The 26,879-nt window shown below is 51.2% G+C and overlaps 2 protein-coding genes across 3 annotated transcripts in view; one reads left to right on the plus strand and one right to left on the minus strand.

The window, feature by feature from the left end:
• The window catches only part of LOC117723188 (mitochondrial inner membrane m-AAA protease component AFG3L1), a 28,286-nt gene extending 13,216 nt beyond the window's left edge, over positions 1 to 15,070 (plus strand). The window contains exons 7-16 of one of the 2 annotated variants that reach the window (XM_076916029.1): positions 91 to 361; positions 3,100 to 3,237; positions 3,448 to 3,601; positions 4,425 to 4,532; positions 5,462 to 5,587; positions 9,731 to 9,841; positions 11,219 to 11,334; positions 12,437 to 12,637; positions 12,716 to 12,910; positions 13,046 to 13,377. In XM_076916029.1, the coding sequence (XP_076772144.1) occupies positions 91 to 361; positions 3,100 to 3,237; positions 3,448 to 3,601; positions 4,425 to 4,532; positions 5,462 to 5,587; positions 9,731 to 9,841; positions 11,219 to 11,334; positions 12,437 to 12,637; positions 12,716 to 12,910; positions 13,046 to 13,264 (1,639 nt within the window). In that variant the 3' untranslated portion in view covers positions 13,265 to 13,377. Of the gene's footprint in view, positions 1 to 90; positions 362 to 3,099; positions 3,238 to 3,447; positions 3,602 to 4,424; positions 4,533 to 5,461; positions 5,588 to 9,730; positions 9,842 to 11,218; positions 11,335 to 12,436; positions 12,638 to 12,715; positions 12,911 to 13,045 lie in introns of both variants that reach the window. The other variant, XM_034522652.3, reaches the window with a different exon arrangement.
• Positions 15,071 to 17,249: 2,179 nt separating this feature from the next.
• Dbndd1 (dysbindin domain containing 1) lies at positions 17,250 to 26,879 on the minus strand. The gene is made up of 4 exons (XM_034522604.2): positions 26,622 to 26,879; positions 21,555 to 21,704; positions 20,852 to 20,992; positions 17,250 to 18,406 (listed from the first exon to the last, which is right to left on the minus strand). Exons 1-4 carry the CDS (start codon positions 26,839 to 26,841, stop codon positions 18,249 to 18,251), a joined length of 669 nt encoding a protein of 222 aa, XP_034378495.1. The 5' UTR covers positions 26,842 to 26,879; the 3' UTR covers positions 17,250 to 18,248.

A 26,879-nucleotide genomic window follows, 5' to 3' on the forward strand; every position in this document is an offset into this window, starting at 1 on the left:
TTTAGAGTGGTTTTCTCTTCCTGGATGACAGCGGAACTTCCGATCCTTCTCTTAAGTGAACGCAGCAAATGGTTTTCTTGGGTTTTGCAGCTCTCTTCTCAGAAGCCTCGTGCCCACTCTGGTCCTGGTTGGCATCCTTCTCTATGCTATGCGGAGGGGTCCAATGGGGGCTGGTCGCGGTGGGCGAGGAGGAGGCCTCTTCAGTGTTGGCGAGACAACAGCCAAGATCTTAAAGAACAACATCGACGTGCGGTTTGCAGATGTGGCAGGCTGTGAAGAAGCCAAGCTGGAAATTATGGAGTTTGTGAATTTCCTGAAGAACCCAAAACAGTATCAGGACCTAGGAGCCAAAATCCCAAAGGTATCTATGTCAGGAAACAGGGACCCCTCTAGGCTGCAAGGTGAAGGACAGATTGCTGTGATGTAGAAGAGACAAATATTTAACAAAGTTTCTTTTCCTTTAGTTTCTGTTAATCAGGACAGAAATAGTGTCTGCGGTAGAGGACATTACAGGTCCTGTGCTCCAAATCGGCCATGCCTGTGGTTCTTGTACTTGAGAGGTGGAGGCAGGAGGAGTAGTGAGAGTTCAGGGCTAGCCTAGTCCACATAGTGAGTTCATGGCTAGCCTGTGCTATAGAGTAGATGATACTGTCTCAGAAAACAAAACAAAACCCCACATCTGTTGTTTGTTTTTCATGTTCCGCTCTCATCTCCAATGTCCTAGTGGTAATCTAGCACTCTGAACTCTAGACACAAGGTCTCCTGTTTGGACCAGGTCTCACTGTGTAGCCCAGTTCGGCCAGAGTCTCACTATTGTAGCCCAGGCTAGCAAGAGTCTCACTATGTAGCCCAGGCTGCTTCCTCATAGAGCTTCATCTGCCTCTGTCTACGCAGTGCTGGGACTAAAAGCATACGGCACGGTGCCCAAGAGGACAAACCACCTTAGATCTTTTTTCAAGGGCTGTGTGACGGCTTTGTTGGTGAGTTGGTGATGTCACCCAGCACCAAGCCTGATGAACCAGGTCTGAGCCCTAGGTCCACATGAGAGACGGAGAGAGAGGACCACCCTCAGAGTTGTCCTCTGACCTCCACATGTGTTCAGTGGCATGTATGTGCCCACACATGCATATCAGTAGACAGAGACATTAAGTTGGGTATGGTGGCTCTGTGGGGAAGGAACTTTGCCACCAAATCTGACAGTCTGGCCTCTTTTGCTTGCTTGCTCTGTCTGTTTGTCTGTCTGTCTCCCTTTCCTTTCCCTCCCTCCCTCCCTCCCTCCCTCCCTCCCTCCCTTCCTTCCTTCTGAGGCAGACTTTCTCTATGTAGCTCTAACTGTCCTGGAACTCCATTGACCAGGTTGGCCTCAAACTCACAGAGAGATCAGTCTGCCTCTGCCTCCTGAATGCTGGGATTAAAGGTGTGTGCCACCACCACCTGGCTGAGAAGTATCTTAGGGTTTTATTGCTGTGATTAGACACCTTGACCAACCACATCAACTCTTTAAGCATTTGATTGGGGCTGGCTTATAGTTCAGAAGTTTAGTCCATTATTGTCTGGTGGGAAACATGGTGGCGTGCAGGTAGGCATGGTGCTGGAGAAGTGGCTGAGAATTCTACTTCTAGTTTGGTAGGCAGCAGGAAGAGAGAGGGAGGGGGAGGGAGGGAGGGGGAGAGACCGAGAGACACTGGGCCTGGCTTGAGCCTCTGAAACTCAAAGCCCATCCACAGTGACACACCTCCTCCGACAAGGCCACACCTCCTAGTAGTGCCATTTCCTGTGGGCCTATTGGGTTTATTTTTATTCAGACAAGGAGGAAAGAGTTTATTTCATCTTGGATTTCCAAGTAAGAGTTCATGAAGCATTTCAGGGCAGACACCTGGAGGCATGCTGTGGAGGAAGGCAGGTTACTGGCCTGTGGCTTCTTACAACCCAGACCGTTTGCCCAGAGGTAGCACTACTTGCAGTGGGCTAGGCCCTCCCACATCCATCATCAATCGAGAAAACACCGCACAGTTTTGTCTACTGGCCAATCTGATGGGAGCATTTTCTTAACTCTGGTTCTCTCTCTCTCTCTCTCTCTCTCTCTCTCTCTGTCTGTGTCTGTTTTTGTAACGTTGACAGAAAACTAGCTGGCAAGGTGTGCCACTGCCCAGGGTGAAGGCCGTGGACCACCTGATTTCCCACTGTGTTTGAGACTGGACCTCTTGGTACTCGCTGCTGTGCGTGCCAGGCTGTGGTTTCCGCAGAGTCTCCCGTCTCTGCCTCCTGTTTTATGTATGAGTGCTGCTCTTGCGCCCGCCTTTACACTGATTCTGGGGATTCTCAGGTCCTTGGATGCCTGACCTGGGTAACTGAGGGGGCCGCTCAAAATGAGTTGTGTCTACTCTTCAAGCCGGAAGGGCTTGGGCAAGGCTCATTGGCTAGGTTTCAGCAGGCAGTTGTGCTTCCTCTGGGCAACCGTGGAGGTGGGCGCTGCTGTTTCAGAGTACAGTTAGGCAGCCATTCATTAGGAAGATTCTGGTGCTGTGACCTTGTCCTGCGTGGTGGATGCATTAACTATGCATGTGTGTGTATGTACTCGCATGTACACATGCAGGTTTGTGTACGTGTACATGGAGAGGGGCTAGGCCAGAGGACGACTTTGGGTGTCATTTCTTAGGAGCCCTCCACCATCTGTTTTGAGACAGAGTCCCATCTGCCTTTAGCTTGTGAGTAGCCGAGGCTGGCTTATTGACCAGAGAACCCATGGGAGTCACCCTGCTTCTGCCTTCCCGACACTGTGATTACAAGTTGATGATCTCTGTACCTGGTTTTTTTTATTGGTTATAGAAATGAAACTCAGATCTTTGCTTTCTTACCACCTTACCTCTGCTGAGACTTTTCTCCAATCGTGTGCATCAATTTGTTAAAGAGAAAAGAGCCCTGATATAAAAATCCTGGCTCTGTTAGTGGTGTATTTGATAGGATTCTGGTTAGTCCTAGAAGTTGCCTGTGTATGTTAGGAAATAAACTCCTTTTTAGATTTAAATAGAAACTGGGATTGTTCCCAGTGTGCTGTCTGTCCATCTGGAGAACTGTCTGTTTCTTTCTTTATTGCAGGGAGCCATGCTCACGGGTCCACCTGGTACTGGCAAAACACTTCTTGCAAAAGCAACTGCCGGGGAGGCCAACGTGCCCTTCATCACTGTGAATGGGTCAGAGTTCCTGGAAATGTTTGTTGGTGTTGGGCCAGCACGGGTGAGTAGTCAGCTCTGGAGGGCGCCAGCACACTTCTTGCCCTGGGTCATTCATCTCCCGTAGCTTTGTGTGGCTCCGTGTGGCTCTGTGTGGCTTTGGTTGGGACAACCCTGAGTGCCACCATCAGAGAGAGGTGCTGCTGTGTCTAAGGAGGGCCGTGCATGTGATAAGAGTGTGAATAACAAAATAGGATCTGGGTTCCTTTTCCAGGTCCGTGACATGTTTGCGATGGCCCGAAAACACGCTCCTTGTATTTTATTCATCGATGAGATTGATGCCATTGGCAGGAAGCGAGGCCGTGGCCAACTGGGGGGCCAGAGTGAGCAGGAGAACACATTAAACCAGATGCTCGTGGAGATGGACGGTGAGTGGGTCTGCTGGGCCCAGTTTCCATAGGAATACATACTACGTAGGCTGACTAAGAGACATAGGCTGACTAAGCGCTCTGCCCCTTCCTGCCTCCATCTCCCGAGCGTGCGCCACCGTGTCTGGGTAATGGCGTCTGATTCTCAGGAAGAGCTCCCTCAAACAGACATGAGTGAGCAGTCAGAGTCTGATCCACGTGGAGCTCCTCACTGCACAGTGGGAGATTTGTTGCCCACCTGCCGGAGGCAGGAGATGAGCTCGGATGAGGACATCTGCTTCTCTGGAGAGGTAGCCAGTGCACCTGAGTATTAGTGTCCTTTTGGTGCACATAGGCTAGAGTGGACCCAGCCATCCTCTCTTCTCTTGGACCTTGTTCTGCTGATCCCAGAGCAGTTCCAGCCAGGCCGTCCCTCCGTGTCCATGTCACTCTGGCATTGTCCCAGCTTCTGAGTTTGGAAAGGCTTCCACTGGATCTTTAGTAGACTTGTCTTCATTTTGGCTTTAGGATCTGTTGAGGCCTGTAAGCCCTCCCTAGGTTTGGTATTTGCCAGAGAGTCACAGAATCAGCTGTACTCAGGTGTGATCCAACACAAGGCCACACAGCAAGAGTAGTCAGAGGGAAGGAATGGTTCGTAGAGAGCAGGTACAGCGCAGATGCAGTTTCTAGAATTGTCTCCAGGAACAAGCTGTGATGGCTTGAAGTAGTCATGCAGGCTCTGGAGTTGCCTGGGCCTGGGCCTGCATGGGGCCTGGCTTGAAGTAGTCATGCAGGCTCTGGTGTTGCCTGGGCTTCATCATTAAGCAGCCTCCATTCTGTTTAGGGTTCAACTCTACCACTAATGTGGTAGTGTTAGCCGGCACCAATCGCCCTGATATCCTTGATCCAGCTCTGACACGGCCTGGTCGGTTTGACCGCCAGATCTACCTTGGTAAGTACATGGCATCTGTGTCATGGGTGTGGCCCCCAGTCCCTGAGGTTAAAGTCGTGGGCACCTCATTTCCTAAGGCTTTGGAGTGTTGATGCTGGGTCCTGTGTGACTTTTTGGGAATGATAATGTGGTTTGGCCTCTCCAGATGTCTTTGTAGTGAACACAGGTAAGAGTAGTGTAGGGCGTTTCTATCGTCCAGATTTTATTGTCATTTACATTTATAAAACCTTGATATTTTAGTTATCAAGGATTCATCCCTTCTCCTTCTCCCTGAAGGTCAAGGATATTAACCCTCCCTTAACATTTCCTAAGTGGAACACATTCATCTCGAGTGGATCCTGTGCTCAGGACAGCTTCTGTCCGGGCACATGGCCTTGGGCAGAAGATTTAATATTAGGTGGGAAGGTTTGTGTTTGTTAGAGTGTGTGCAAGAGTGTGTGCAAGAGTGTGACTGTTAGAGTGTGTGCGTATGAGTGTATATGAATGTGAGTGTGTTACATGAGAGTGTGATTGTGTATGTGTAACTGTGAGTGTGTGAGACTGAGTATTGTGTGTGTGAGCATATGAAAGTGATTTTGAGAGTCTGTATATTTGCGTGAGAGTGCATTGTGTGGGTGAGAGAGAGTGTGTGTGTGTGTGTGTGTGTGTGTGTGTGTCTCGTGTGTTTTACTGGTGATTGACCCAGTCCATGCTAACTCTACCAGTGAGCTATATACATAGTTCAGGAAGGTGTTTTGATGGCGGCAGCTTGTCCAGTACACGTACACTTTGGACATTTGGCCATTCTCACCCTGGCTTCAGTCAAGTGATGGGGGCAGTGAGCTCTGCCACTGTCCTTGAAGTAGTTGTCCTTGTGTGACGTGGTTGTGGGGAAACCCATTCCAGAAGCTCTGAGAACACACTGTTGTCTGTCTCACTTTCCTTATTAGGTCCCCCTGATATCAAAGGCAGGTCCTCTATTTTCAAGGTCCACTTGCGTCCACTCAAGCTGGATGCAAGCCTCTCCAAGGACGCGCTTTCGAGGAAGCTGGCAGCTCTCACTCCAGGCTTCACTGGTGAGTGTTACTTGTCTGAGTGCTCTTCTAGCAGGGTCATTATTCTGCATCAGCTGTGCATTTGTTCCTGGTGAAGGCTCACCCTGGTCTGTAGAACTTAGAACCTCCTGAGACATTTCAAAAGCTTCGTTTCTTCTTAGCGTAAGGCCTGTTGGTACCCAGTTGAGTTTGTGGATTTCTATTTGACAGCGCCAGCACCGCCACGGTACTGAGCTCAGGCGTAGGCCTTGGGGATTAAAGGAAGACACAGACTCAGGTTATTCATTAAGAGAGAATGCCAAAACTTTTACTGAGCAGGTTCAATATATACACCAAGCCAGGGAAAGAAAGACACAAACAGGAACTCAACTGGGGGGCAATGGGCCGTCAAGTGTAAATACCCTGCCTACATCAGGTAGTGTAGGCACCATGCCTACATCAGGATGTTTTGTTCTTAGAAAAACTGCAGAATGTTACTTGGCAGACAGCAGCACACGGAAAGTCTCAGCCAGGGCATGGCAGCCCTTCGGGTCCTACATACTTAGAGTCTTTGCTACGGAGATGAAAAATGACATTCAAGGAAGAGTCACTGAGGAGATGAGTGAGACCACACTGGTCTTGGCTTGACTCCCATCTGCTGTGCTTGTCTGCCTTGTCTTTTCCTCTCAAAACTTAGTCTCTGCTACTAGGATTCTTGCTTCCCTACCAAAGTGGTTTGAACCCCTGAACTGGGTGGGAAACTATCCAGGGGTTTCTGTCCTGTCTGCCTCTCTAGAGCAGCCTTCTGACATCCTGCTGCCTCATAGTTCCTGTGGCAGGTGGATTGAGGTCTCCTGACCCACAGCTCTCTCATTCTGCCATCTGGGTGGTTAGGAGCGGCATCCAGGCACGCCCACACACTGTACGTTTGTCTGTGGCGTATTAGTGAGTTCTTGCCAGCCTAATGTGAAGGCCTTCTTGGTATTCTGTCCTTCTTGGCCCATTTCTTGCCTGTTGTAGAGCTCAGGTGTCCACTTGCATGCTCAGCTAAGAAACAAGAGTAAGTTACCCAGACTTCAGGTTTCCTTGCTAAGCCTCTAAGGATCTTGAGCTTGTATAACTAAGCAAGGAAATTTACACTGTTCCATCGCAGGGAGGACTTAGTACTTGCCCATAACTCACTCTGACCCATTCCCACATGGACTTCAGGATGCCACTTCATCGAAGTGCATTTCTGGGGCAGGAGAGGTGGCTCAGTGGCTAAGATTGTTTGTCGCTCTTCAAAGGACTAGAGTGTGGTCGCTAACACCCATGGTGGGTAGCTCAAAGCTGCCTGTAACTTGTACACTCTTCTGGCCACCAAGTTATCTACACACACATACACGAGTAATACAATAAATCTCAAAACAAAAGCAAAGTAGCTCTCCTCCCTGAGACTCAATTGTGCATGAAGCAGGAAGCACATCATCTCTGAATACCAAGATGATGAGGGCGGAGCTGTGTCACTGTTTGTGACCGCATGAGCCACATTGAAGGAACTGTTGGTGTGTTTACACAGTCAGAGAAGTCACCACTACTGTGGCCTCCATTGGTTCTTACCGTTGACGGCTGTGTCCCCCTCCCTGTGATTTCGGATTGACCCCTGAATAGAGCTATTTTAATCTTGGCTGTTTCCCCAGAAAAGAGATAGCTTAAAATTTTTCTCTTTCATAAAATTTCTCTCTTTCAACATACTTTTTGCACTGCAGTATATCAAGAAAAATAAAAGCGGATACTAAAAATTTTGGATGATGATTAACAGGAACCTTAACACTTTCTCCAAGGAAATACAATGTTAAGCATAAGGAGTTTGTTTGTTTGTTTTGAGACAGGGTCTCTGTGTAGCCCTGCCTATCCTAGAACTTACTCTGTAGACCAGGCTAGCCTCCAACTCATAGAGATCTGCCTGCTTCTGTCTCCCATGTGCTACCGCTGCCCAGCTTGCAATTTTTGAAATTGTCAGGTGAGAAGGCTCACGGATCCCAGTAACCCACAGAGTGGAGAAAGAGAACTAGCTTCTGTAGCTTGTCCTTTGATCACCACACTGCACCCACACATACACAGTACATAAATAAAAGTAACTTTAAAAGTTCTTAAAATTAAGTATCTAAATATTCTCAAAGATGTAAAAGAAAACATGGACAAAGAGCTAAAGGAGATCAGGAAAACCATCCCAGTAAACTGAGAGTGGATGTATATAGCACAGACCTGGAGCTGAGCCGGGCGGTGGCGCAGCCTTTCAATCCCAGCACTGGGAGGCAGAGGCAGGCAGAGCTCTCTGAGTTTGAGACCCGTCTGGTGTACAAATTGGGCTCCATAGAGAAACTCTGTTTTTAAAAAAACCAAAGAAATAACCAAATAAGTAAATAAATCTGGAGACGAAAATTACTCTAAGTAGGATGTGGGATTTACTGGGAAGACAGAGCAGGAGGTTTGGGCAGGCAGAAGACGAGGGACCGGTCAGACCAAGTGTTCAAGTCTGTGGGACAGAAGGGAGAAAATGGAGAATAGGAAGAGCCTGGGCCTGGAGCAGCCCAGTGCCGCCTGCTAGACTTGTGGAAGGACAGAAAATAAACGCAGAGGGATATTTAAAGGCGTGACAACACAGAGCTCCCAACTGGACCAAAGACACGATCGGTACACATGTCCAAGAGACTCGTGAGGGATGAAACCTGAACAGAACGAGACACTCAAGCTTCAGAGCGACACAGGGTCCTGGGTGAGGAACTCTGAGCTTTTGTTGGGAAACGAAAACCTAGAAGAAGCGTGAGAAAACTGTGACTCCCAGACTGTATTTACAGACTGTAAGAGGCAGGGCTTTCTGTAGATCTGCCCTGCGAGAAACGCTGGCAGCTCTCCAGGCAGAAGTGGGAGCCTGAGAGGTGGTAACCTGAGGCCGTAAGGAGAAGCACAGTTACAAAGGCGCCTGTGTAGGTATGGGTTTTACTTATTTATTTTGATTTTTTGGTTTATAGCTTTTTTTTCTGTAATTTTTTAATTACATAAAGCCAATTATAGATCTGTATTAAGGAGCACAGTTCATAGAGAGCAGCATGTGTTCTTCTGAAAGCCAGAAATGGAAGCATGGGCGCTGACTTTTAAAATGAGACGTGGGGCTAGCTGCAGGGCTGCCCAATGGCCAGATCAGTCTCGCAAAAGTTGAAGGGCTCACACTTTGCTACAGAGGCACTGTTGTTGTGTTTTATTAAAACAAAGGAAGCAAGGATATGTTTTATAGAACCAGGTATGATGAGGTGGGAAGGGGTGCCTCTGTGGGCCCATGCTGAGGCGTCCCTTCCCCCTGAGGGACCAGCCACACGATGGGTGTAGTGTAGAATAGAGTTTACTTAGGGCATGGGGAGGGGAGTTGAGAAAGGAGTAGAGACAGAAAGAGAGGAAGGAGAGGCCATGAGCATATGGAGAGAGGGGAGGGGGAGGAGAGGGAGAAGCAGTTCAGGGAGAGAAGGGGCAGAGAGTAAGAGAGCAAGGAGGGGGCAAACAGCCCCTTTTACAGTAAGCCAGAACTACCTACCTCACTGTTGCCAGGTAACTGGGGCGAAGCCTAGAAGGAATGCTAACATTCCTCCATTTTGGTGTAATTAAAAAGAGGAAGCATTAGGAAGAGGTGGTGGTGGCATGGAAGAGAGCCATCATGACCATCTGCTGACTTTGGGGTGATGTGTCCCTGGAAACCTAAGAAAATGGGGAAGGGGATGTTGGTCCAGGGTTAGGAGGGCTGGCTGTTTCCTTGCTGTCCAAGGTCTCTGGAACTATCTGTAGGTAGAAGGAGCAGGCCCAGTAGGAGCATCTGTGTCTGAGAGTAGACTGGGCGTCTGTGGGCTGCTTCTCTGGAGCTGTCCTGATGTCTCCCAGGTGATTGTAGACTCCTTCGTGTTGATAAATTGTCCATCACATTGGTAAGTTTGCGAAAAATTGATGTAGCGTATGCCTTTATGATACATGAGTTATTTCTCAGTAAAATTGTGTAACTAAGAAACTTTGGCAACATTAATAGTGACTGGTGAAGCAATTTCTATCTACTAAGTCTTCTTCTGCACTATAACCTGGGTTCTACTTGAGATTTTCTTTTACTAAAGTTGGTCTCCAGCAGCCAGAAACAGACTTGACTTTCTTCTCCTGACTCAGGCGCTGATATTTCCAATGTGTGCAATGAAGCCGCTCTGATTGCTGCCCGCCACCTCAGCCCTTCTGTCCAGGAGCGGCACTTTGAGCAAGCCATTGAGAGGGTCATTGGAGGTGAGCCCACATCCCCTGAGAAGGGACAGGCGATTTTGGATAGCCCAGCCTCATTTCAGCATATAGAAAACAATTTGGTTTTCTGAACCTGACTTGAGAACAAGGGCTCTCCCACCATTCTCAGTCCCCCTGAAGTGTGTGCAGGCCCTGGGAAGCCAGAGCTGGGGTTGGATGTAGAGGGTAGGGACTGTCTGCTTGGAGGGACGGAGAGCAGAGCTTGGATGAATGACAACAGTTCCAAGGAAAAGCCTGGGCTAAACAGGGGCATCCCAGGATGCCTAGTGCTTGAGCTCTCTTGGGACAGCAGTTAAAGGAGTGAGTGTTAGTGTTTTTCTTCATCTGCTCTTCTGTCTCCAGCCAGCACACTGGCCACCTGGGTAATTGAGACAGCTAGCTGTGCTAGCAGGCAGGAACCGGAGTTTGGTAGACTAAGGCTTGTCTCTTAGGGCTCTGAGACAGAGCTGCCAATGCTGCCGTGGCTGGTCTGCTGTGGTTCCTGGAGAGGGGGTCAGGCAGATGGTCATATAGGTCCATCCCTCAGTCCAAAGCCGAAGTTTGGCCAGGTTAGCAGTCATTTTTGAGCTTCATCTCTGAGGTTTTGTTAGGTTGTGAAGAGTAATAGCTTGGAGGACATGCAGTCTTGAGGGCCGCTCCAGCGGCTCGGGGAGCTAATCAATCAGTCCTTGCAGCGGTGGTCTGCACAGCTCGACACATCATGTCATCTGCTCTTTGTCCGGCACCTGTTGTAAGTGTGCTGAGTGGACATTGAGAACACCCTCTGTGTATCGCTTGGGTGACGCTTCTTGACACATAACATAAAGTGATCTGGGATTTGGACTTATAAGTTGATTGGCTGAGAGTGGCTTGCTTTAAACATTTTGTTTTTAGATTTATTTTTATTTTTCTATGTGTGTGGATATTTTTTTTTGCCTACATGTACACCTGTGTACAACATGTGTGCAGTACTCATAGAACCCCACTCATAGAGGGGGTGGGATCCCTTTGGAACTGGAGTTACACGGTTGTGAGGTGCCATGTGGGTGCTGGAATCAAACCCTTGACTTCCTGAGGAGTGGCCAGTGCTCCTAACCTGCTGAGCCATCTTTCCAGCCCCCCAGATGGTTTTCTAAAGCAGAATCAGTCAGGTTTAGATACACTGAGTGATTGGAGTGCCCTCCAGTTCTGGGAGACGGCTTTCACTCCAGAGTAGAGAGTAGAATGGAGCTGAGGGAAGACTGTCTGAGACAGAGGGGGGCGGTTCCTGACTAGGCCTTGGGACTGGGATCTGGCAGTCAGTACAGACTGTCGGGTTGCCTATGGGGGTTTGGGAATGGACATTCTTCCCTTGTTTCTCACTCCTTGGAATGTGGTTTGTAGGCCTTGAGAAGAAGACCCAGGTCCTACAACGCAGTGAAAAGACAGCTGTAGCGTATCACGAGGCTGGGCATGCAGTGGTGGGCTGGTTCTTGGAGCATGCAGACCCTCTGCTGAAGGTCAGTTGCTCAAGCTGTGTATCAGCTGATGACCTTGGCAGCCTCTCGGCCCAAGTACTGTCTCCAGCTTTCTAGGTGTCGGCCCACATGGGTACAGCACACTCACACTTACGGTTCTACAGCTCTTCCACTTTCCTGTGTGTGTGTGTGTGTGTGTGTGTGTGTGTGTGTGTGTGTGTGTACACGCGCACGCGCACCTACCTGCCTGCCTGCCTGCCTGCTTGTGTGTACACACATAAGATGGTCAGAGGTAGGAGCCAGTTTTCTCCTACTGTATGGGTCCTGGGCATTAAACTGGTCCTACAGCTTGGTGGTCAGAGCCTTTACCATCTGAACTGTCCCTCAGGCTCCCTTAGTTTTTACGGAATATGTGGGTCTGTAATTTGTCAGATTCCTTTTGAGGCAGGGAGGCAGAGCAGGAGGTATTGGCTCGGGGTGAGGCTTAGCTTTGTATCCGACTCTTGTGCAAGTAACTGTGCATTCAAATCCTGAAGGGCCTGTTACTCAGCCAGACTCAGTCTGCTCGGGTGGGTGTGCGCAGGCAGCTCCGCTGTCTACAGTGGGTTCAAGTTCAGGGCCTTAACCTGCCGTCCTCAGTCATAAGGGGACTGTGGCCCCTTCAGGGCCTAGTGGAGCAGTGTTTGAGGTTGATGAAGTCTATGCTTTGAATTTTTTTTTTTAAGATTAATTTTAGTTTTTTTTTTTTTTTTTTTTTTTTTTAAAGATTTATGTGTATGTGTATGGGTGTTTTGCCTGCATGTTTGCTCTCAGCACAAGAGGGTCAGATGTCCTAGAGCGCAGGATACAGAGTTACAGGTGCTTGTGAGCCACTGTGTGGGTGGTGGGAACTGAACCCAGGTCAGTTTGTCACAGTGCAGCCAGTTGAGCCATCTCTCCTGCTCTTTACTGCACTGTGTGGGTGTGTCTGGGTGTGGGTTTGCTCACCTAAGGGCAGACAGACCTCACAGAGTCCGGAAGGGGGCCTCTGATCTGCAAGCCACCCAATGTGAGTTCTGGGAACTCAACTTGGGTTTTTTTCTAAGGGCAATACATGCTCTTGCCCAGTGACCGGTTTCTCCAGCTGCACGTTCTTATTTTTCAGGTGTCCATCATACCTCGGGGCAAGGGGCTTGGCTATGCCCAGTACCTTCCCCGTGAGCAGTACCTCTACACACGGGAGCAACTCTTCGACCGCATGTGTATGATGCTGGGAGGCAGGGTGGCTGAGCAGCTGTTCTTTGGTCAGATCACCACAGGGGCTCAGGACGACCTGAGGAAGGTCACTCAGAGTGCCTATGCCCAGGTAAGGAGTAGTGTCCCCCTGTGTGGCCCTGTTTGTTCCCTTGGACATGACTGACCCTGGGCTCCTCCTGTTCTTCAGATTGTGCAGTTTGGAATGAGTGAGAAGCTGGGCCAGGTATCCTTTGACTTCCCCAGACAAGGAGAAACCATGGTGGAGAAGCCATACAGTGAGGCTACTGCCCAGCTCATTGATGAAGAGGTCCGGTGCCTTGTCAGGTCCGCCTATAATCGGACCCTGGAGCTGCTCACACAGTGCCGGGAGCAGGTGGAGAAGGTAAGCGGGGCCCAGGATGGAGTGTGGTTCCTGCTGAGCTCCACAAGTTTACTTAGCTTAGGTTCTGTACTGGATCAGGACCACTAAGTACATCCCTGCCCTGGGCACAGCCTGATGGGGGATCATCCTTTCTAGGTTGGCAGGCGACTCCTGGAGAAGGAAGTGCTGGAGAAAGCCGACATGATAGAGCTCTTGGGCCCTCGGCCCTTTGCGGAGAAGTCCACCTATGAGGAGTTTGTAGAGGGTACCGGCAGCCTAGAGGAAGACACATCCCTTCCTGAGGGGCTGAAAGACTGGAATCAGGGGCGGGAGGAAGGAGGCACTGAGCGGTGCTTGCAGGAGAGCCCTGCATAGCCTGTGGCCACCGGTGGCGACTTGTGACCACTGTTGACTGGGAGCTGCTCAGCCTTTGCAGAGCGGCTGTCAGAGTAACTGAAAAACTAATTAAAACAGGTGACAACTGCAAACAGACGTTTCAGAGAAGACCATTCAAAATCCACAGAGAAACAGCTAGGCTCTAGCATCCAGCCGAGGACATAGCTGAGGGAGCCAAGGTGCGGCCTGAGACCATAGGCCCTGGACCTAAGGTGGTCAGTTCAGACAGGAGAGGAAGTCCGCCTGGCTGTGTGAAGCCCAGAGTGATGTCTTTCTGGAGGGACTCCAGGTGTAAGGCGTGCGGGGTTGCATCAGGTTTTCAGTAGACACAGCTGATTCAGGTTCCAAAGTTTGCTTCTTACGGCTTGTCTCTGAGGTAACTGCTCACGGGATGATCCTTGACTCAGCACAGATAAAGTCTGGTGAAGAATTAAAGAAAATGTAAGCCAGTTAACAAAGGAAGGCTAGGTCTGTGAGCTGATGAGTCCTTAGGCAGGAAAGCCAGCACACCAGTGGATGTGCAGTTGAGGACAGGGAGTATGGCCGCCCCAGCCTGTGGCAGCATCAGAAATTCTGTTTTGTCAGTCAGACCTGGCATCTAACCTTTGGATTTGCTGCCTCACTGATGGGGTGTCAAGTTTAGTTCCATCTTTGTGAATTAAAACCAGGTGACAACTGCAAACAGACTTTTCAGAGAAGACCATTCAGAATCCACAGAGAGTCCCCTCCCCGAGGGTTGTTTTGGCCGAGACCCTGGCTCTGGTGCGTGAATACCAGTCCTTTTGTCATAGGTCAGCTCGTGAGTACAGGAATGGCTTTGTGAACTGCAAGCCTCCGTGCTGAAAGAGGCATCTTTTTCCCGTTGATCCTGGGGTATGGTGAGGCCTGCTCTGTGAGCTGAGTGCTTGGAGTCTTGGGTTCCATGAGCGTTCTTGTGTACGTCCTTCAGGACTCACTGGGGTCACAGATCAGAGCTGCACCGTCAGCTACATGGGCCTGCTTCAGGTCTGCTCATGGCCTGGGGAGGAATCCGTTTGCTCTCTTGACTTCTTAAAAGTGTTTGTGTGTATGCATATGTGCATATGATAGTATGTCTTCTTCAATTTCTTTCTTTCTCTATTGTTTTCAGTTTATTTACTTGTGCTTATATCTGCACATGCATGTCCACAAACACATACGCACCATGGTGCTGGTGCCCATGTGTGGGGCAGAGGACAAGCTCTGGGAGAACCTCTGTTCTCTCCACTGTGTGGGTTCCTTAGATCATCAGGCTTGACAGAAAGTGCCTTTACCCACTGAGCCATCTTGCCATCCAGTCTACCTGGAAGACTCTCTTACTGAATCTGGCTACATCTGCAGGCCAGCAGGCTCCAGGGGTCCTCCTGTCTGCCCACCCAGCGCTGGCATTTCAGGCTTACCTCTATCCCTGGCTGTTACGTGGATGGCAGGAGCTATAGTGGACATCTGTGCTTGTACAGCAAGCACTCTGTCGACTCTCTAGCCTTTGAACTGATGGCTGAGCTTCCTGGGGTCCTGCCTGGGAGGGTGGAGACCCGCCCTCTGCCTCTTAAACCTTTGTCCTTCTCTTTGGGACCTGGCTGTGGACCAGATTGGGTGAAGTGGGTGCATTGCTGGATGTAAAGACTATACCGGGTGTGCATGGTGTCACACATTCTCTAAATTGTCATGCTCACCTCAGAAATGTCATCGGGGGACAGCTACTTTCAACTTTCACTGTTTGTAAAGTGTACATTATTGAACTTAAAAAAAAAATTTCATTTCTAATTTTGTGTGTACAGGAGTTTTGCCTGTGTGTGTGTGTGTGTGTGTGTGTATGTATGTGCACCACATGCATGCAATACCTATAGGGCCCAGAAAAGGGTGTCAGATCCCCTGAAGCTGGAGTTAACAGTTATGAGCCACCATGTGGGTGGTGGGAATTGAACTCAGGTCCTCTGGAAGAGCAACCAGTGCTCTTAACTACTGAGCCATCTCTTCAGCCCCACGTTATTTTTTATTTTTGGTTTCTCTAGACGGGGTTTCTCTGTGTAGCCCTGGCTGTCCTGGAACTCACTCTGTAGACCAGGCTGGCCTCGAACTCAGAAATCCACCTGCCTCTGCCTCCCAAGTGCTGGGATTAAAGGTGTGAGCCACCACTGCCGGCACATTATTGAATTTTAAACCCATATCATGGTGTCAACCAAATTATTCACTTAACTACTTAGGGTCCTGGGGGTTTTGTATTAGGTTCCCTCTGATGAGGTGGGGGTGGTCCCTCAGCCCCTAGAAGGCCTGTGACATCGTGCAGTCTGTGGTAGGGACTTCAGGGTCAGCACTGACACAGGGCTGTTTGAGGTTGCCACTTTGGCACATCTATGTGACAGGCCAGTGGTTGGGCAGGGTAGGTATCTGGGCTGGCCCTGTCTCCTCTGGGCTTCCCCTAAGGCAGATCAAGTGTCAGAGCCTTCCACTGGAGCATCTGGGGGCTGTGGGGATGGTGGAGGACAGGCACGGTGTATACCTGTAGAAGACTGGAATTACCATCAACTCTGATCACTGCCTTTCAGGCTGCAGCCGTCTCCCACCCTCTGAGCATACCTGGGGGCCGGGCTCCTGTGCACCCCAGACCCTGAGGGGTCAGCATTCTTCTTGTGACCTCCCATCCACTGGCTCAGTGTCCTCATGGAGCTTTGCTATCCACACCTCTCCCTTTGATCCAGGTGTGCCCCTACCCTTCCCCAACACTCACACAGTCTGGCTTTCACTGGTTGCTGGTAAAAGAGCTGTAACATCCTCTTTCTTGCTCTGGTGGTATCTTACCAATGGAATCTATCTCATCTGTTCCCGTGACTCACGGGCACTTCACGACAGCACATCAGGGAACCCCATGCTGGTGCTGCTCCACCTGCCGTGCAAACCTGAGAGCACCAGAGGTAGGGGAGGTGCGAGCTGACCTTCCTTCCCTGCTCAGTGAGAGCAGAGAAGTGGACAGGGTTTCTGCCGCCTCCCTCCTAGAAAAGGGACAGGGATGGGGGGCTTAGAATTTGCCAGAAACCACTGGGCAGTGGTGGCGCACGCCTTTAATCCCAGCACTTGGGAGACAGAGGCAGGTGGATTTCTGAGTTCGAGGCTAGCCTGGTCTACAGAATGAGTTCCAGGACAGCCAGGGCTACACAGAGAAACCCTGTCTCGAAAAGCAAAAAAAAAATAAAAATAAAAATAAAAAGGATTTGCCAGAAACCATGCCATTCCTATAAAATGTACACGGTAGACCTGGCTGCCTACAAGACCTGAGATGACTGCCCTGGGCCTCAAGAAAGGTAGTCAGGCCTGGCTGGTTTCCATGTTCACATTTCACAGGTTAAGTAGCATGTGTGGCTTCTGGATAGAGTGCTCCTTCAGCTCAGACCACCTTTGTTGACTGGAAGAGTTGGCAGGATTTTCTTAGTGATTCCTTTTGTTGTATTTAGGGGCTAGAAATCTGGGGCACTTGTCCCTAAAATGCAACTCAAATAAGCACAGGCTGGAACAGCACAGCAGAGCCCCAGTGTCACTTTGATGCCATCTAGAGGGACCAGAGGTCCAAAGATGATGTCACCGTCTTTACTCCCACTCTGTCACTGTGCCCTCTGCGAGCTGCAGCAGGAAGGGTGGGTGGTGAGGGTAAGACCCTTGTAGGTTGGAGTGTGGCCAAGGCTACACTGCTACCTGGATATGAAAAGGCAGCTGCTGGGTTGTATCCTTTAGAAACCAGGGTTGGTTTTCATTTCAGGAGACAGGCAGAAATAACCCACATTTAGGGGTCAGCTGTGCAGAGGCAGGGTGGCTCTGAAGCAGGGACCTCCTGGATGCCGCTCCCGCCCCAGCAGAAGCCCAGGGCATTTTATCCCTGGTAGCATTCACTGCAAATGAAAATCAAAAGCCTCGTCTTCCTCAGAAGATGGTGGGCAGTGGGCAGGTCAGCCTGGGGACAAAAAGCAAGTAAACCTTTATTTCAAAACCAGTCTTTGATTCTTGGTCAGATCGGCCAGTGTGTTTTGTCTTTGTGCACATGAAAAGAGTGTTGAGAGTCTAAACTGAGTGCCCAACATCTCACAGCACAGTGGGTGGCTAGGTTGTTCCTGCCACCTCTGAGCTGCTCCAGAGACAGATGCACAGTGTCGGGCCAGTCAGCTGAACACCTGACAGGCTGTGTGGGTGGTGTGTAGGCAATGGGATGTGGAGAGACACAGTGCCCTCTGAGAGACCGACAGACACAGGACTGGGGAGACGGTGCTCTGTCCTTCCGAGCAATCTGGGAGTCATCACTGAGGTTGGATGTTCTGAACTAAGGAAGACATGGGGCAGTTTCTCAGCCTTTGAACTGTCACAGCCACAGAACAAGCAGAGCCGGCCTGGGGCAGACACTGGAAACAGTAATACCTGCCTAGGGCAGAGGAAGGGTATAAAATTTAAGTCATGGTGGAAATCTTAAGAAAGTAACACCCACCACTGCCACTCGGCTAGGTAGCAGAGCCAGCCCTTGACCTACCACCAAATCTACTTTGGGCTTTGAGCTCACTGACGTTGGAGATAAACCCCTACAGACTCCTGGGCAGCTCTCGGGATTGGATCCCATACTTAGAAGCTATTTGGAATCTCACAAGAGACATAGTCTTGTCCTACAGACAGGTTTTGATAAGACCCAGGCCACTGCTGCCTATTCCTTGTCTCATCCCAAGGCAGAGACTCCATTCGTGTCGTCCCTGATTCAGGGTCCAGGAACCAGCTGGACCGAAGGCCACTGGGCTGTGCTTGTGCTAGAGTGTCCAGAGGCCTGGCACCCAGACTTTGACATGTTGTCAGGGGTGATGGCTGGAGTCTTGGAGTTGACAGAGTGTCTCTTGTGCCAGTACTGTCCCACGGTGCCATTATGGTGGTCTGGCCCAGCCCTTCAAGCAACTCCAGAACAGAAGGAGACGGGCTAATCCTCCTTGGGCTCCTCCACAGTGAGGAATGTGTCCATAATTGTCCCTTGCCGCTCTGGGTCACTGGGGGGCTGTTTCTCACGGTTCTGCTCCGCCCTTGTTTTTGTCCAGGACGGCGAGCGTAGGCAGCTGGCCCGAGATAGTGGGTGCAGACCTGGTGAAAACACAGAAAGGTACAGTCTAGAATTCAGCAAGACAGAGGGCTGAGTCTCCACGTTGTGGCTCTGCCAGTCTCAGCTTTGTGGTTTCCGGGTACACACAGGCCTCTTAAGTGTCTGCCACTGCACTGAGGAGTTTATAGGATGGGCAGGGACTTTTCTGATGTCCCTAGGAGTCACTGGACTTTCTTTTTTTCCCACTCATTGTTTTTTGAGACAGGGTCTTGCTCTATAGCTTTGACTGGCCTGGAACTTACTACAAAGACTGGGCTGGCCTCAAAATCAGAAATCCACCTGCCTCTGCTTCCCGAGTGTGGGGGTTAATGCCAGGCACTGCTATGCCTGGCTCAAGTATGAGACTGTCTGCCCTATCCCCCATATCAATAGGCCACTGCCAAACCCCGACTTCCTAAGTAGCTTAGTATAATCTTGCAGCCCTGTAAGCCTGACAGTGTCTGCCCCATCATGAGACCTCAGCTCCTGTCCAGGGTACAGGCTGTATGGAGCTAGGGGCACAGTTGGGCTGGAGTTGAGCTCTGCACTCTGCCTGCCTAGCAGCAGACGTCACAGGTCATTTCCTGGCTCAGCACACACACACACAGGCTTGAGGGGAAGGCAGAGCTAAGAAGGGGTGCCACCAGATAAGGTTAGGTCTCCATTCTGCAGGAGAGCTGGGACTGAAACCCGTGGGACGGAGCCAGGGTCCACCTTCATGCCGCTGTCCTATCTCCGAGCCCACAGCTCCCTGGATATATGTAGGCCACTCCACCAGCCTCCAGAAGCACGTGAGCAACTGGTCTGCTGGCAGAGTCCTCACTGGGGCTGGTAATACCTTTAATAAGGATGCTGATTTCCTAGCGATTAGGAGGCAGAGGTAGGCAGATCTGAGTTTAAGGCCAACCTGGTCTACAAAGCAAGTTCCAGGCCAGCCCAACTACATGGTAAGACCATGTCTCAGAAGGTAAAAGAATGGTGACCGACTTTCATCTGGCCCTTGGCACACAGCATAGGCCTTAATCCAGGTCATGTGTGCCTGTCTTGACTTGGGGTTGGGAGAAGCTGTGGTTGGGGGGGAGGGGACTTTTCCTTTGCTTTTCCTACCCCATAGCACAGAGTGGATATCTGAAGGTCACAGTGATGACTTTTTAAAATGTTGGAGGACCAGATGTGGTGGTGACTTTAATCCCAGCACTTGGGAGGTAGAAGCAGTTGGATCTCTGAGTTTGAGGCCACTTTGGTCTACAAAGAGAAGTCTGCCAGGGGCTACATAGTAAGACTCTTTTTTTTTTTTTTTTTTTTTTTTTAAGTTTTTTTTTTTTTTAAACAGGATTTGGGGCTGGAGAGATGGCTCAGCAATTGAGAGCACTGGCTGCTCTTCCAGAGGTTCTGAGTTCAATTCCCAGAAACCACATGGTGGCTCACAACCATCTGTGGTGGGATCTGATGCCCTCTTCTTGCATGCAGGTGTACATGCAGATTGAGCACTCATAAACATCAAACAAACAAAAACAAACAGGAGTTCACTATGTAGCCTTGGCTGGCCTGCAACTCACTCTATAGACCAGGCTGGCCTCGAACTCAGAATTCTGCCTTTGCCTCTCAAGTGCTGGGATCAAAGATGTGCATAATCAACATGCAATGAGACCATGTCTTTGTTTGAGACAGGGTTTCTCTGTGTAGCCCTGGCTGTCCTGGAGCTCACTCTGTAGACCAGGCTGGCCTTAAACTTGGAGACCTGCCTGCTTTTGCTTCCCAAATGCTTAAAAAAAAAAAAAAAAAAAAAAATTGAGCCAGGCATGTTAGTGTAAGTCTTTATTCCCAGCACCCAAGGAGGCAGAGGCAGGTAGGTCTCTTGAGTTTGAGGATAGCCTGGTCTACAGAGTGAACTTAAGGACAATCAGGGATACAATGAAACCCTGTTTCAAAAACCAAAACAAAATTGAAGACTGAAGGATTTGTCCCCTGTAAGGATTTGTGGCAAACCCTGTGTTCTGGCCACAGGGATTACAACACACCCTGCTGGCACAGGGCTCCGGAGGATGGAGGGATGGTGAGGCTGGCTTACCCACATAATCCGCTCCAGATGTTAGCACCTCTTCCTTTCCTGAGGAGAAGCCACTCAAATGATGGGGGGCCCAGGTTGGTGAATGCCCCCCACCTTATGCTTAGCTTAAAACCCACATTTAGTAAGTTATATTTTCAAGGAACAAAAGTTGGCTTCGTGTGGTTCATTTGGGAAGTCAAGGAGAGGTAGATAGGAAAGGAAGTTCCTCTGTAAGTGCGAACAGCAGTGCAAAATACAAGCAAGGACACGTACTATACACGGGTGGGTAAAAAAGGTGTCTTTCTAAGTAGATATCTGAGGGAACCAGGGGCCCCAGGACTTCCCCAGAGCGCCCCCTCTACCTCTTCTTTCCCTCAGGCCAGCGTGACAGCCTCACCTGCTGGGGGCTCAGTGGCAAGGTTTTCGTCATCGGAGTCCGCAAAGACCTCGGCCAACTCCTGGTCAGACATGTCGGTCAGCTCAGTGAGGTCCAGGAGATCGAAGTGCACCTCCAGAGAGGAGACACTGCTCAGGGGCTCTAAGGGTTACAGAACACACAGGCTCCTCCCAGTCCCACTTAAGTTACCAAGAGCCTTAGGGGCCTCTTTCCACAGGTCCCCCTCCCCTGGGTATACATGTGTACTTTCATACGTATGTGCATGCATGCAGGCCAGAGGCCGAAGGGGGTCTTAACTCAGTTCTCTGCTTTACCCTTTGAGATGGGGAGTCACATATTTAAGACTGGCTGGTCAGGAAGTCCCAAGGACTTCTGCCTCCTCAGCGTCGGGGTTATAAGCATGTACCACCATGCCTGGTTTATCTTACAGGAGACCTGGGGATCTGAACTGAGGTCTTAAGCTTGCAGAGCAAGCAGTTTACCCATTGAGCCATTCCCAGAACTGGCACTTTCTGCAAAGCCAGTACTATAGACAAGACCAGACAAACCCAGAGCCCCGATGGCTCTGCACACTCCAGACCAGAGAGCTTCTCAGCTCCTCCATTCTGCAGATAGGACAACTGCATACACAGCTGCCCTTCTCTGGGCAGTGTTGTCACCTTTCACACTCAGGCTGCTGGGATGGATGGCCAGTGATACTTACGCCTCCTCTCCGTGACCTGCAGGAACCCTGGTGCTGGTATTGGGATGCCAACCTCCTCCTCCTCTGCCACAGGTGTATGGCAAGTGTCCCCTGTCTCATGAGCTGGAACAGTCAGGGCAGCCTGCGGTACCTTGACTTCCTTAACGATCTCTGTAACCAAGATACAGTGTCACCTCCACACTCGTGGGACCCCACGTCTGTCCAGGACAGGGCTCTGTGACAAGTAGGAGTAGGAGGTCCTGGCCATGGCGAGGGGTTCCGTTTCATGACCATAAGGAAGCAGAGGTACTGCCAGTGGACAGAGAGACAGACAGGCCACTCAGCACTGTAGCTCCAGGGTGCTCTTAGTCTGGGAACTCTACATCAGGTTTGTCGGCATCAGGCTCCGCTGTGCCCGTACTGTGTCTGGTTACTGTATGTTTATTAGTCACTCATGGGTTCCCGCCTTCCTTCTGGGCACTGACTGACTTGAGAAAAAAAACCTGTGTAGCAAATGGAAGAGAACCGAAGTGGGAAGCAGCATCCTCGCCATCCACCACCAGCCCCACCGCTGCGGTGTGCTGGTCTTTCTTACTTAACAGCTTTCTGTTGGGGAGCAGGAGCCCCTCGGGGATCTGCAGAGGTAGAGACTGTGCTTAGCCCCACACTAGCATTAGGGCACTTTCTTTCCAGTGCCAGCAGCCATCACCCAGTGGGGTGCTGGACTCCGTGTATCCCCATACACGATGCCGGCAGCTTTTCCCATGGGGTCAGTTAGAGCTCTTAGCAGGTACCCGTCATCTCCCTTCCCTCGGCAGCTTCCTTGCCATTCCCCACACCCCACCAGAGATCCCAATAGCTAGTCAGGTGTGCCCCGCTGTGCCTGTCCCTTGGGTTACCTTCTTCCCAGAGGAAAGCATACCACATTCCTGCCTCCCGGCCCTTTTCCCAGTGAGCTCTTCCCAGACTCTCCAACTTCTGGTTTCTAGGTCCTTCATGGTGTGTCTGACCCCCATCTGCAGTCACTCAGTATGGACCCAGGTGGATGGCAGCCCTGTGTGATCTACGCATCTGTGCTGGGGTGCACAAGTGTCCCGTGGATTATTTTTGGCAGCCCTGGGTGATGAACACTGAACACACTAAGAGCAGCTGCCGCTGCGAGCAAGGTCTGAGCTGAGGTGGCCACAGCCCAGGCTCCGGACGTCGACAGCTGCCTGTCAGGCTAGACTGCCTTTCCTAATGAGATGTGTTGACAGCAGATGCGGGGCCGGAGCATCCATGAACACTCCAGCCTTCCCCTATCGGATGCAAAGGGCCGAGGGGGAGCGTGGCTCTCAGAGGGGACCAGGAACTCAGGAGAGGGGGATGGGTCGTAGGCCACAGTAGGCTTGTGTGCAGGACTAGTGGACCTCTGAACTCCAGCTTCTACTGAGTGTCCATCTGCATGAGGGTGAGCCGTGAGGATAGTCCAGGTGGAAGGGAAGAGATGCAGGGACTGTTCCCACTTCCCTCCATTTTCTGGCGTCTCTTGTGCTGAGATGGGGACCCCATCTAGGACCTTAGCTAAGCATCAAGTATGGCCCCTATCTTGCACCCCTTACTAGAGATCCTGGGGTTACATACTCTTCAGCCCCTGGGACAAGACAATAGTGGTTCTATTACGTCTTTCCATATTTTGTCCGTGAGGCTTTGCAGTCAGTGAGATGTGGTGCCTTTGTGTAGGGTGCTGGGGATCAAACCAAGAACATCCAAGAGCGTCACGCACACTCACTCGGCAAGTGTTATCTGTAGTTTTTAAAGCATCCTCATGTATCTAGTGTTGGTTCTTTTCCATCTCACTCTGGCCTTGGTCCCGTCTTTATTCTGTAAATCCTGGTGCTTTGTCCTTAACCAAGTGTGTTGGTCGGGGAGGAGAATGAAGACAGAATTGTCATCATCAAGAACATTCTTGTGGTACATGCCTGCCGTCCCAAACTAGGGATGTGGAGGCAGGGCTTGGTGAGACTCTCTGCCATCAAGTAAGCAGACCACCCTTGAGACCGGTGCACTGCTCACACTGACAATCCTAGCAATTGGGAAGTGGTGGTGGGCAGATCACGAGGTATGAAGTCAAAAGTTAAAATCTGTCAAGACACTGGAAGCCTCTGACCCCCCCATCTATCTTTCTCTCTCCTACCCCCACACTGTGTGTGTCTATGAATGACCCCCCCCCGTGTGTGTGTGTGTGTGTGTGTGTGTGTGTGTGTGTGTGTGTATGAGTGATGACCCCCAAGGCTCCACAGTTAATAAGAGGCCATGCTAAGATTCATCCAGGTCAGCCTGTCCTCTTGGCAAGCTACTGAAGGAAGAAGGAACAAATTTTCCAGCAAGATCTTCTGCCCATCCCAGCTAAGCAGAGGTGCCATGGCAGGCAGGCTAGGGCACAGCAAACCAGGCAGACTAGCTGAGCTGAACAGGTTCAGATCCGGAGTCACCCTGGACACGGTAGGGGGAAGTGGTGTCTGATGCCCTGGGAGGACTCCACAGTGATCCCTGGCTCTGGTCCCCGTACAGCCTCTGTTGGGGCTGCTGTTGTTGCCGCCCTAGCCTGTGGATGGAGACTGGGAGTGCTGACTTTCCTGCCCGCCGGGCTTCCTATGGGCTGACTTGTCACACAGGCTTCACTGTTGCCCTAGTTCTAGCACCTCTGTGACTTGGAAACTAGGCCTCAATCTCATGTTTCTTGCTGTACTCCCAAGGCCCGGCCACTTTTTACACCACTGAACAAGTGAACAATTCATGACATGAATATGTAAACAAAATGGCCACCAGCGGGGAGGGATGGTCACAAGGTAAGAGTCACCTGAGCCCATTTCCCCAGCATCTCCCCTCCACCCCTGAGTCTAGACCATCAGTGCAGTCTTTGAAGGAAGCTGAGACCCCATGTCTACTCTCCATGCAGGACCACAGCCTCCTGTTTCTCTAGACTCTGGGGACACCCTCCCTCCTTAGGGACGAGGATGGGGCAAAGACTTGGTGCCCAAAGGCATCAGGTAGGCTTCTCAAGGAAGGCAGCTTTTACACTTTCACACACATGACTCAGCCCCATGATCTGCACACTTTGACGAAATTATGACCCAGGGAATGGAAGGCCGTACCTTTACTCCCAGCACTCAAGAGGTGGAGGCAGACAGACTTCTGAACTCCAGGCCAGCCAGGGCTACATAATGACACATTTCCCATCCCCTAAATTATTCAGGTTCAAAAATTGTGTATTAGGCTTGGCATGATGGCACACACCTTTAGACCCAGAATTCAGGAGGTGGAGGTAAGCCTGGCCTACATAGACCCTGGCTTAATGATAATAAAGATTTTACTTTGGGGGGTTGTTTCTTCAGTGACTACTGGTGAATAAAATGTCTAGATTTAACGAGGAATACTAGAGAGAGGTTGACAAGGTCTGAATGCACTAGCCCCGCCGCGGGCCTGGAGGGTGTTATTCAGAACTCCGTCATCCTGGGCTCTGCTTTTGTGTGTGTCTCACACGCTCCAAAACAAAGTTACCGTTACAGTCACCCTTATGAAGTCCCACCAAGCACAGCTCACTAGCTCAGGATGCAGACAAGAAAAAAACCACTAAAGGCACCAAGGGAGGATCGTTCTTGGTTTTTAACCTCCTGACATACAGGCACACTACCTGCACATGATAGGTAGGTACTTGGGGTCTGCTCACTGAATCGGGTGTCTGAGCCCCACCCCCAATAGTAATATATACATCAGAAACAGCTCACTCCCATCTGTTTAAGCTTGTGGGCATGTTCTTCCTTTCCCCAGAGAAAGAAAAACCTCTGCCGGATACAAGGGGCTGCCTGTACTGACACCCATGCTAACGGAGGCTCAGGGGGGCACAACTCAAAAAAATCATCCCGAGCTCTACAAGCAAGTCCCTGCTCTCTAAACCGTTCGCCTTCTGGTACCCACAGAGCTGGGGCTGGGACGACCCAGGGTCCTGGGACTGTCAACAGCAAGAGCAGTGATCTCCCATCAAAACACAACAAAGCACAACCGACCCCACTGGCTGGAAAGTGTCTGGCGGCTTAGGAGGATAAGGGTTTTCAAGCAGGACACTGCTCCCCACCTGCAGACACTGGCTTGGGGACAGCTCCCAGGGGACAGACAGCAACCCTTTAGACTTAAGAAGCCATCGTGTGGCTGGGGCTGCAGGCAGACTGGCAAGCTGGCCAAATGCTCAGACACTTGGTGGCTCCTTGGGATGGGAATGGGATCTTCAGGAAATCCTAGAGCTGTCGGGCATGGCTACGCAAGTGAAGGATTGTTCAGATTACATCCAAGTTCCCACAGCGGTGGATCCCTGAAAAGCTGTTTGGAAAGCCGAGATGCGAGGTAGGTGATTTTTAAGAGTTTTCCCTCTATTATTAGCCATCTGCCCGTGGGCACACTCCAAGGAGGGCAGACCTGCGGTAAGAGCTTAACCTCACGGGTCTTCAGCTGCTGGGAGAGGCTGAGGAGGGCGCACACCATTCACACCTTCCCTTCCAAATATATGGCAGCTGGGCAGCTCGGACGCCACTGCCCTGCAGCACCAGGAGCTCGGGTGCATGCGCCATGACCTCACCAGAACCCCAGCTCAGCCCGGAGCCCCAGACCCTCTTCCGCCTCTTGTCATTCCTCCTGGTATCGCCGCTGGGGCGAACAAAGCCTACGCGAGAACAAACGGGTAGCATCGCCCCTACGAATCGCCTCTCCAGACCCCTAACTCCGGTCCCTGCACGCCCCTCCCCCACTCCAGCCTCAGCTGACAGGGGGCTCAGGACGCAACCCCTGGTCACCGCCTTGGAGGGCAGTCCCCAAGGCTTCCTGAGCCCGGAGCTCGCAAAGAGCCCGGAGACGCAGTCTGTGTTTGCCGAGCCGGGTACCCGCACGTTTCCAAGGAGCTGGCCCGGCCCCCTCCTCCGCCCCTAGCTCTGAGTCTGACGGGCGGGCTCAGAAGGCATCAGCGGGTCTCCAGGCCCCGGGAGCAGCCGGCCAGTGGGCAGAGGGAGGGGCTGCGGTTTGTTTCTGGGTTCTGGGGACCAGGATCGGACTCACCTCCGGGACCAGCGCCCTCGGGAGACTCCATGCGGCCAATGGGGTCCGCGAGGGGTGTGGGCAGCGGCGGCGACAGCCCGGGTGCCCCAACTGCTCTGGTGACTACTGGGTCCGGGCTTCGGGCACAGCGCATCGGGGCAGCAGCTAAGGGGCCGCGGCGGCGGGGAGGAGCCCGCGGGGCGGGGCGCGCAGCTGCTTCTGGCGCCGCTCCCCTCCCCATCTCCAGCAGCCAGCAGCACAGGTGCAGCCCCGCCCTGC

This window comes from Arvicanthis niloticus, chromosome 18 (genome assembly GCF_011762505.2).
Source record: "Arvicanthis niloticus isolate mArvNil1 chromosome 18, mArvNil1.pat.X, whole genome shotgun sequence".
Taxonomy (NCBI): Eukaryota; Metazoa; Chordata; class Mammalia; order Rodentia; family Muridae; genus Arvicanthis; species Arvicanthis niloticus.

Bases quoted from the DNA above. Each gene is read 5' to 3' on its own strand.
- Dbndd1 (XM_034522604.2), bottom strand. From the start codon at position 26,841: ATGGGGAGGGGAGCGGCGCCAGAAGCAGCTGCGCGCCCCGCCCCGCGG. The intron at 21,705-26,621 runs GTGAGTCCGATC...TCTTGGTTACAG, and splicing joins CGAGGGCGCTGGTCCCGGAG to AGATCGTTAAGGAAGTCAAG. The intron at 18,407-20,851 runs GTGAGGCTGTCA...TGTTTTCACCAG, and splicing joins TGCCACTGAGCCCCCAGCAG to GTCTGCACCCACTATCTCGG.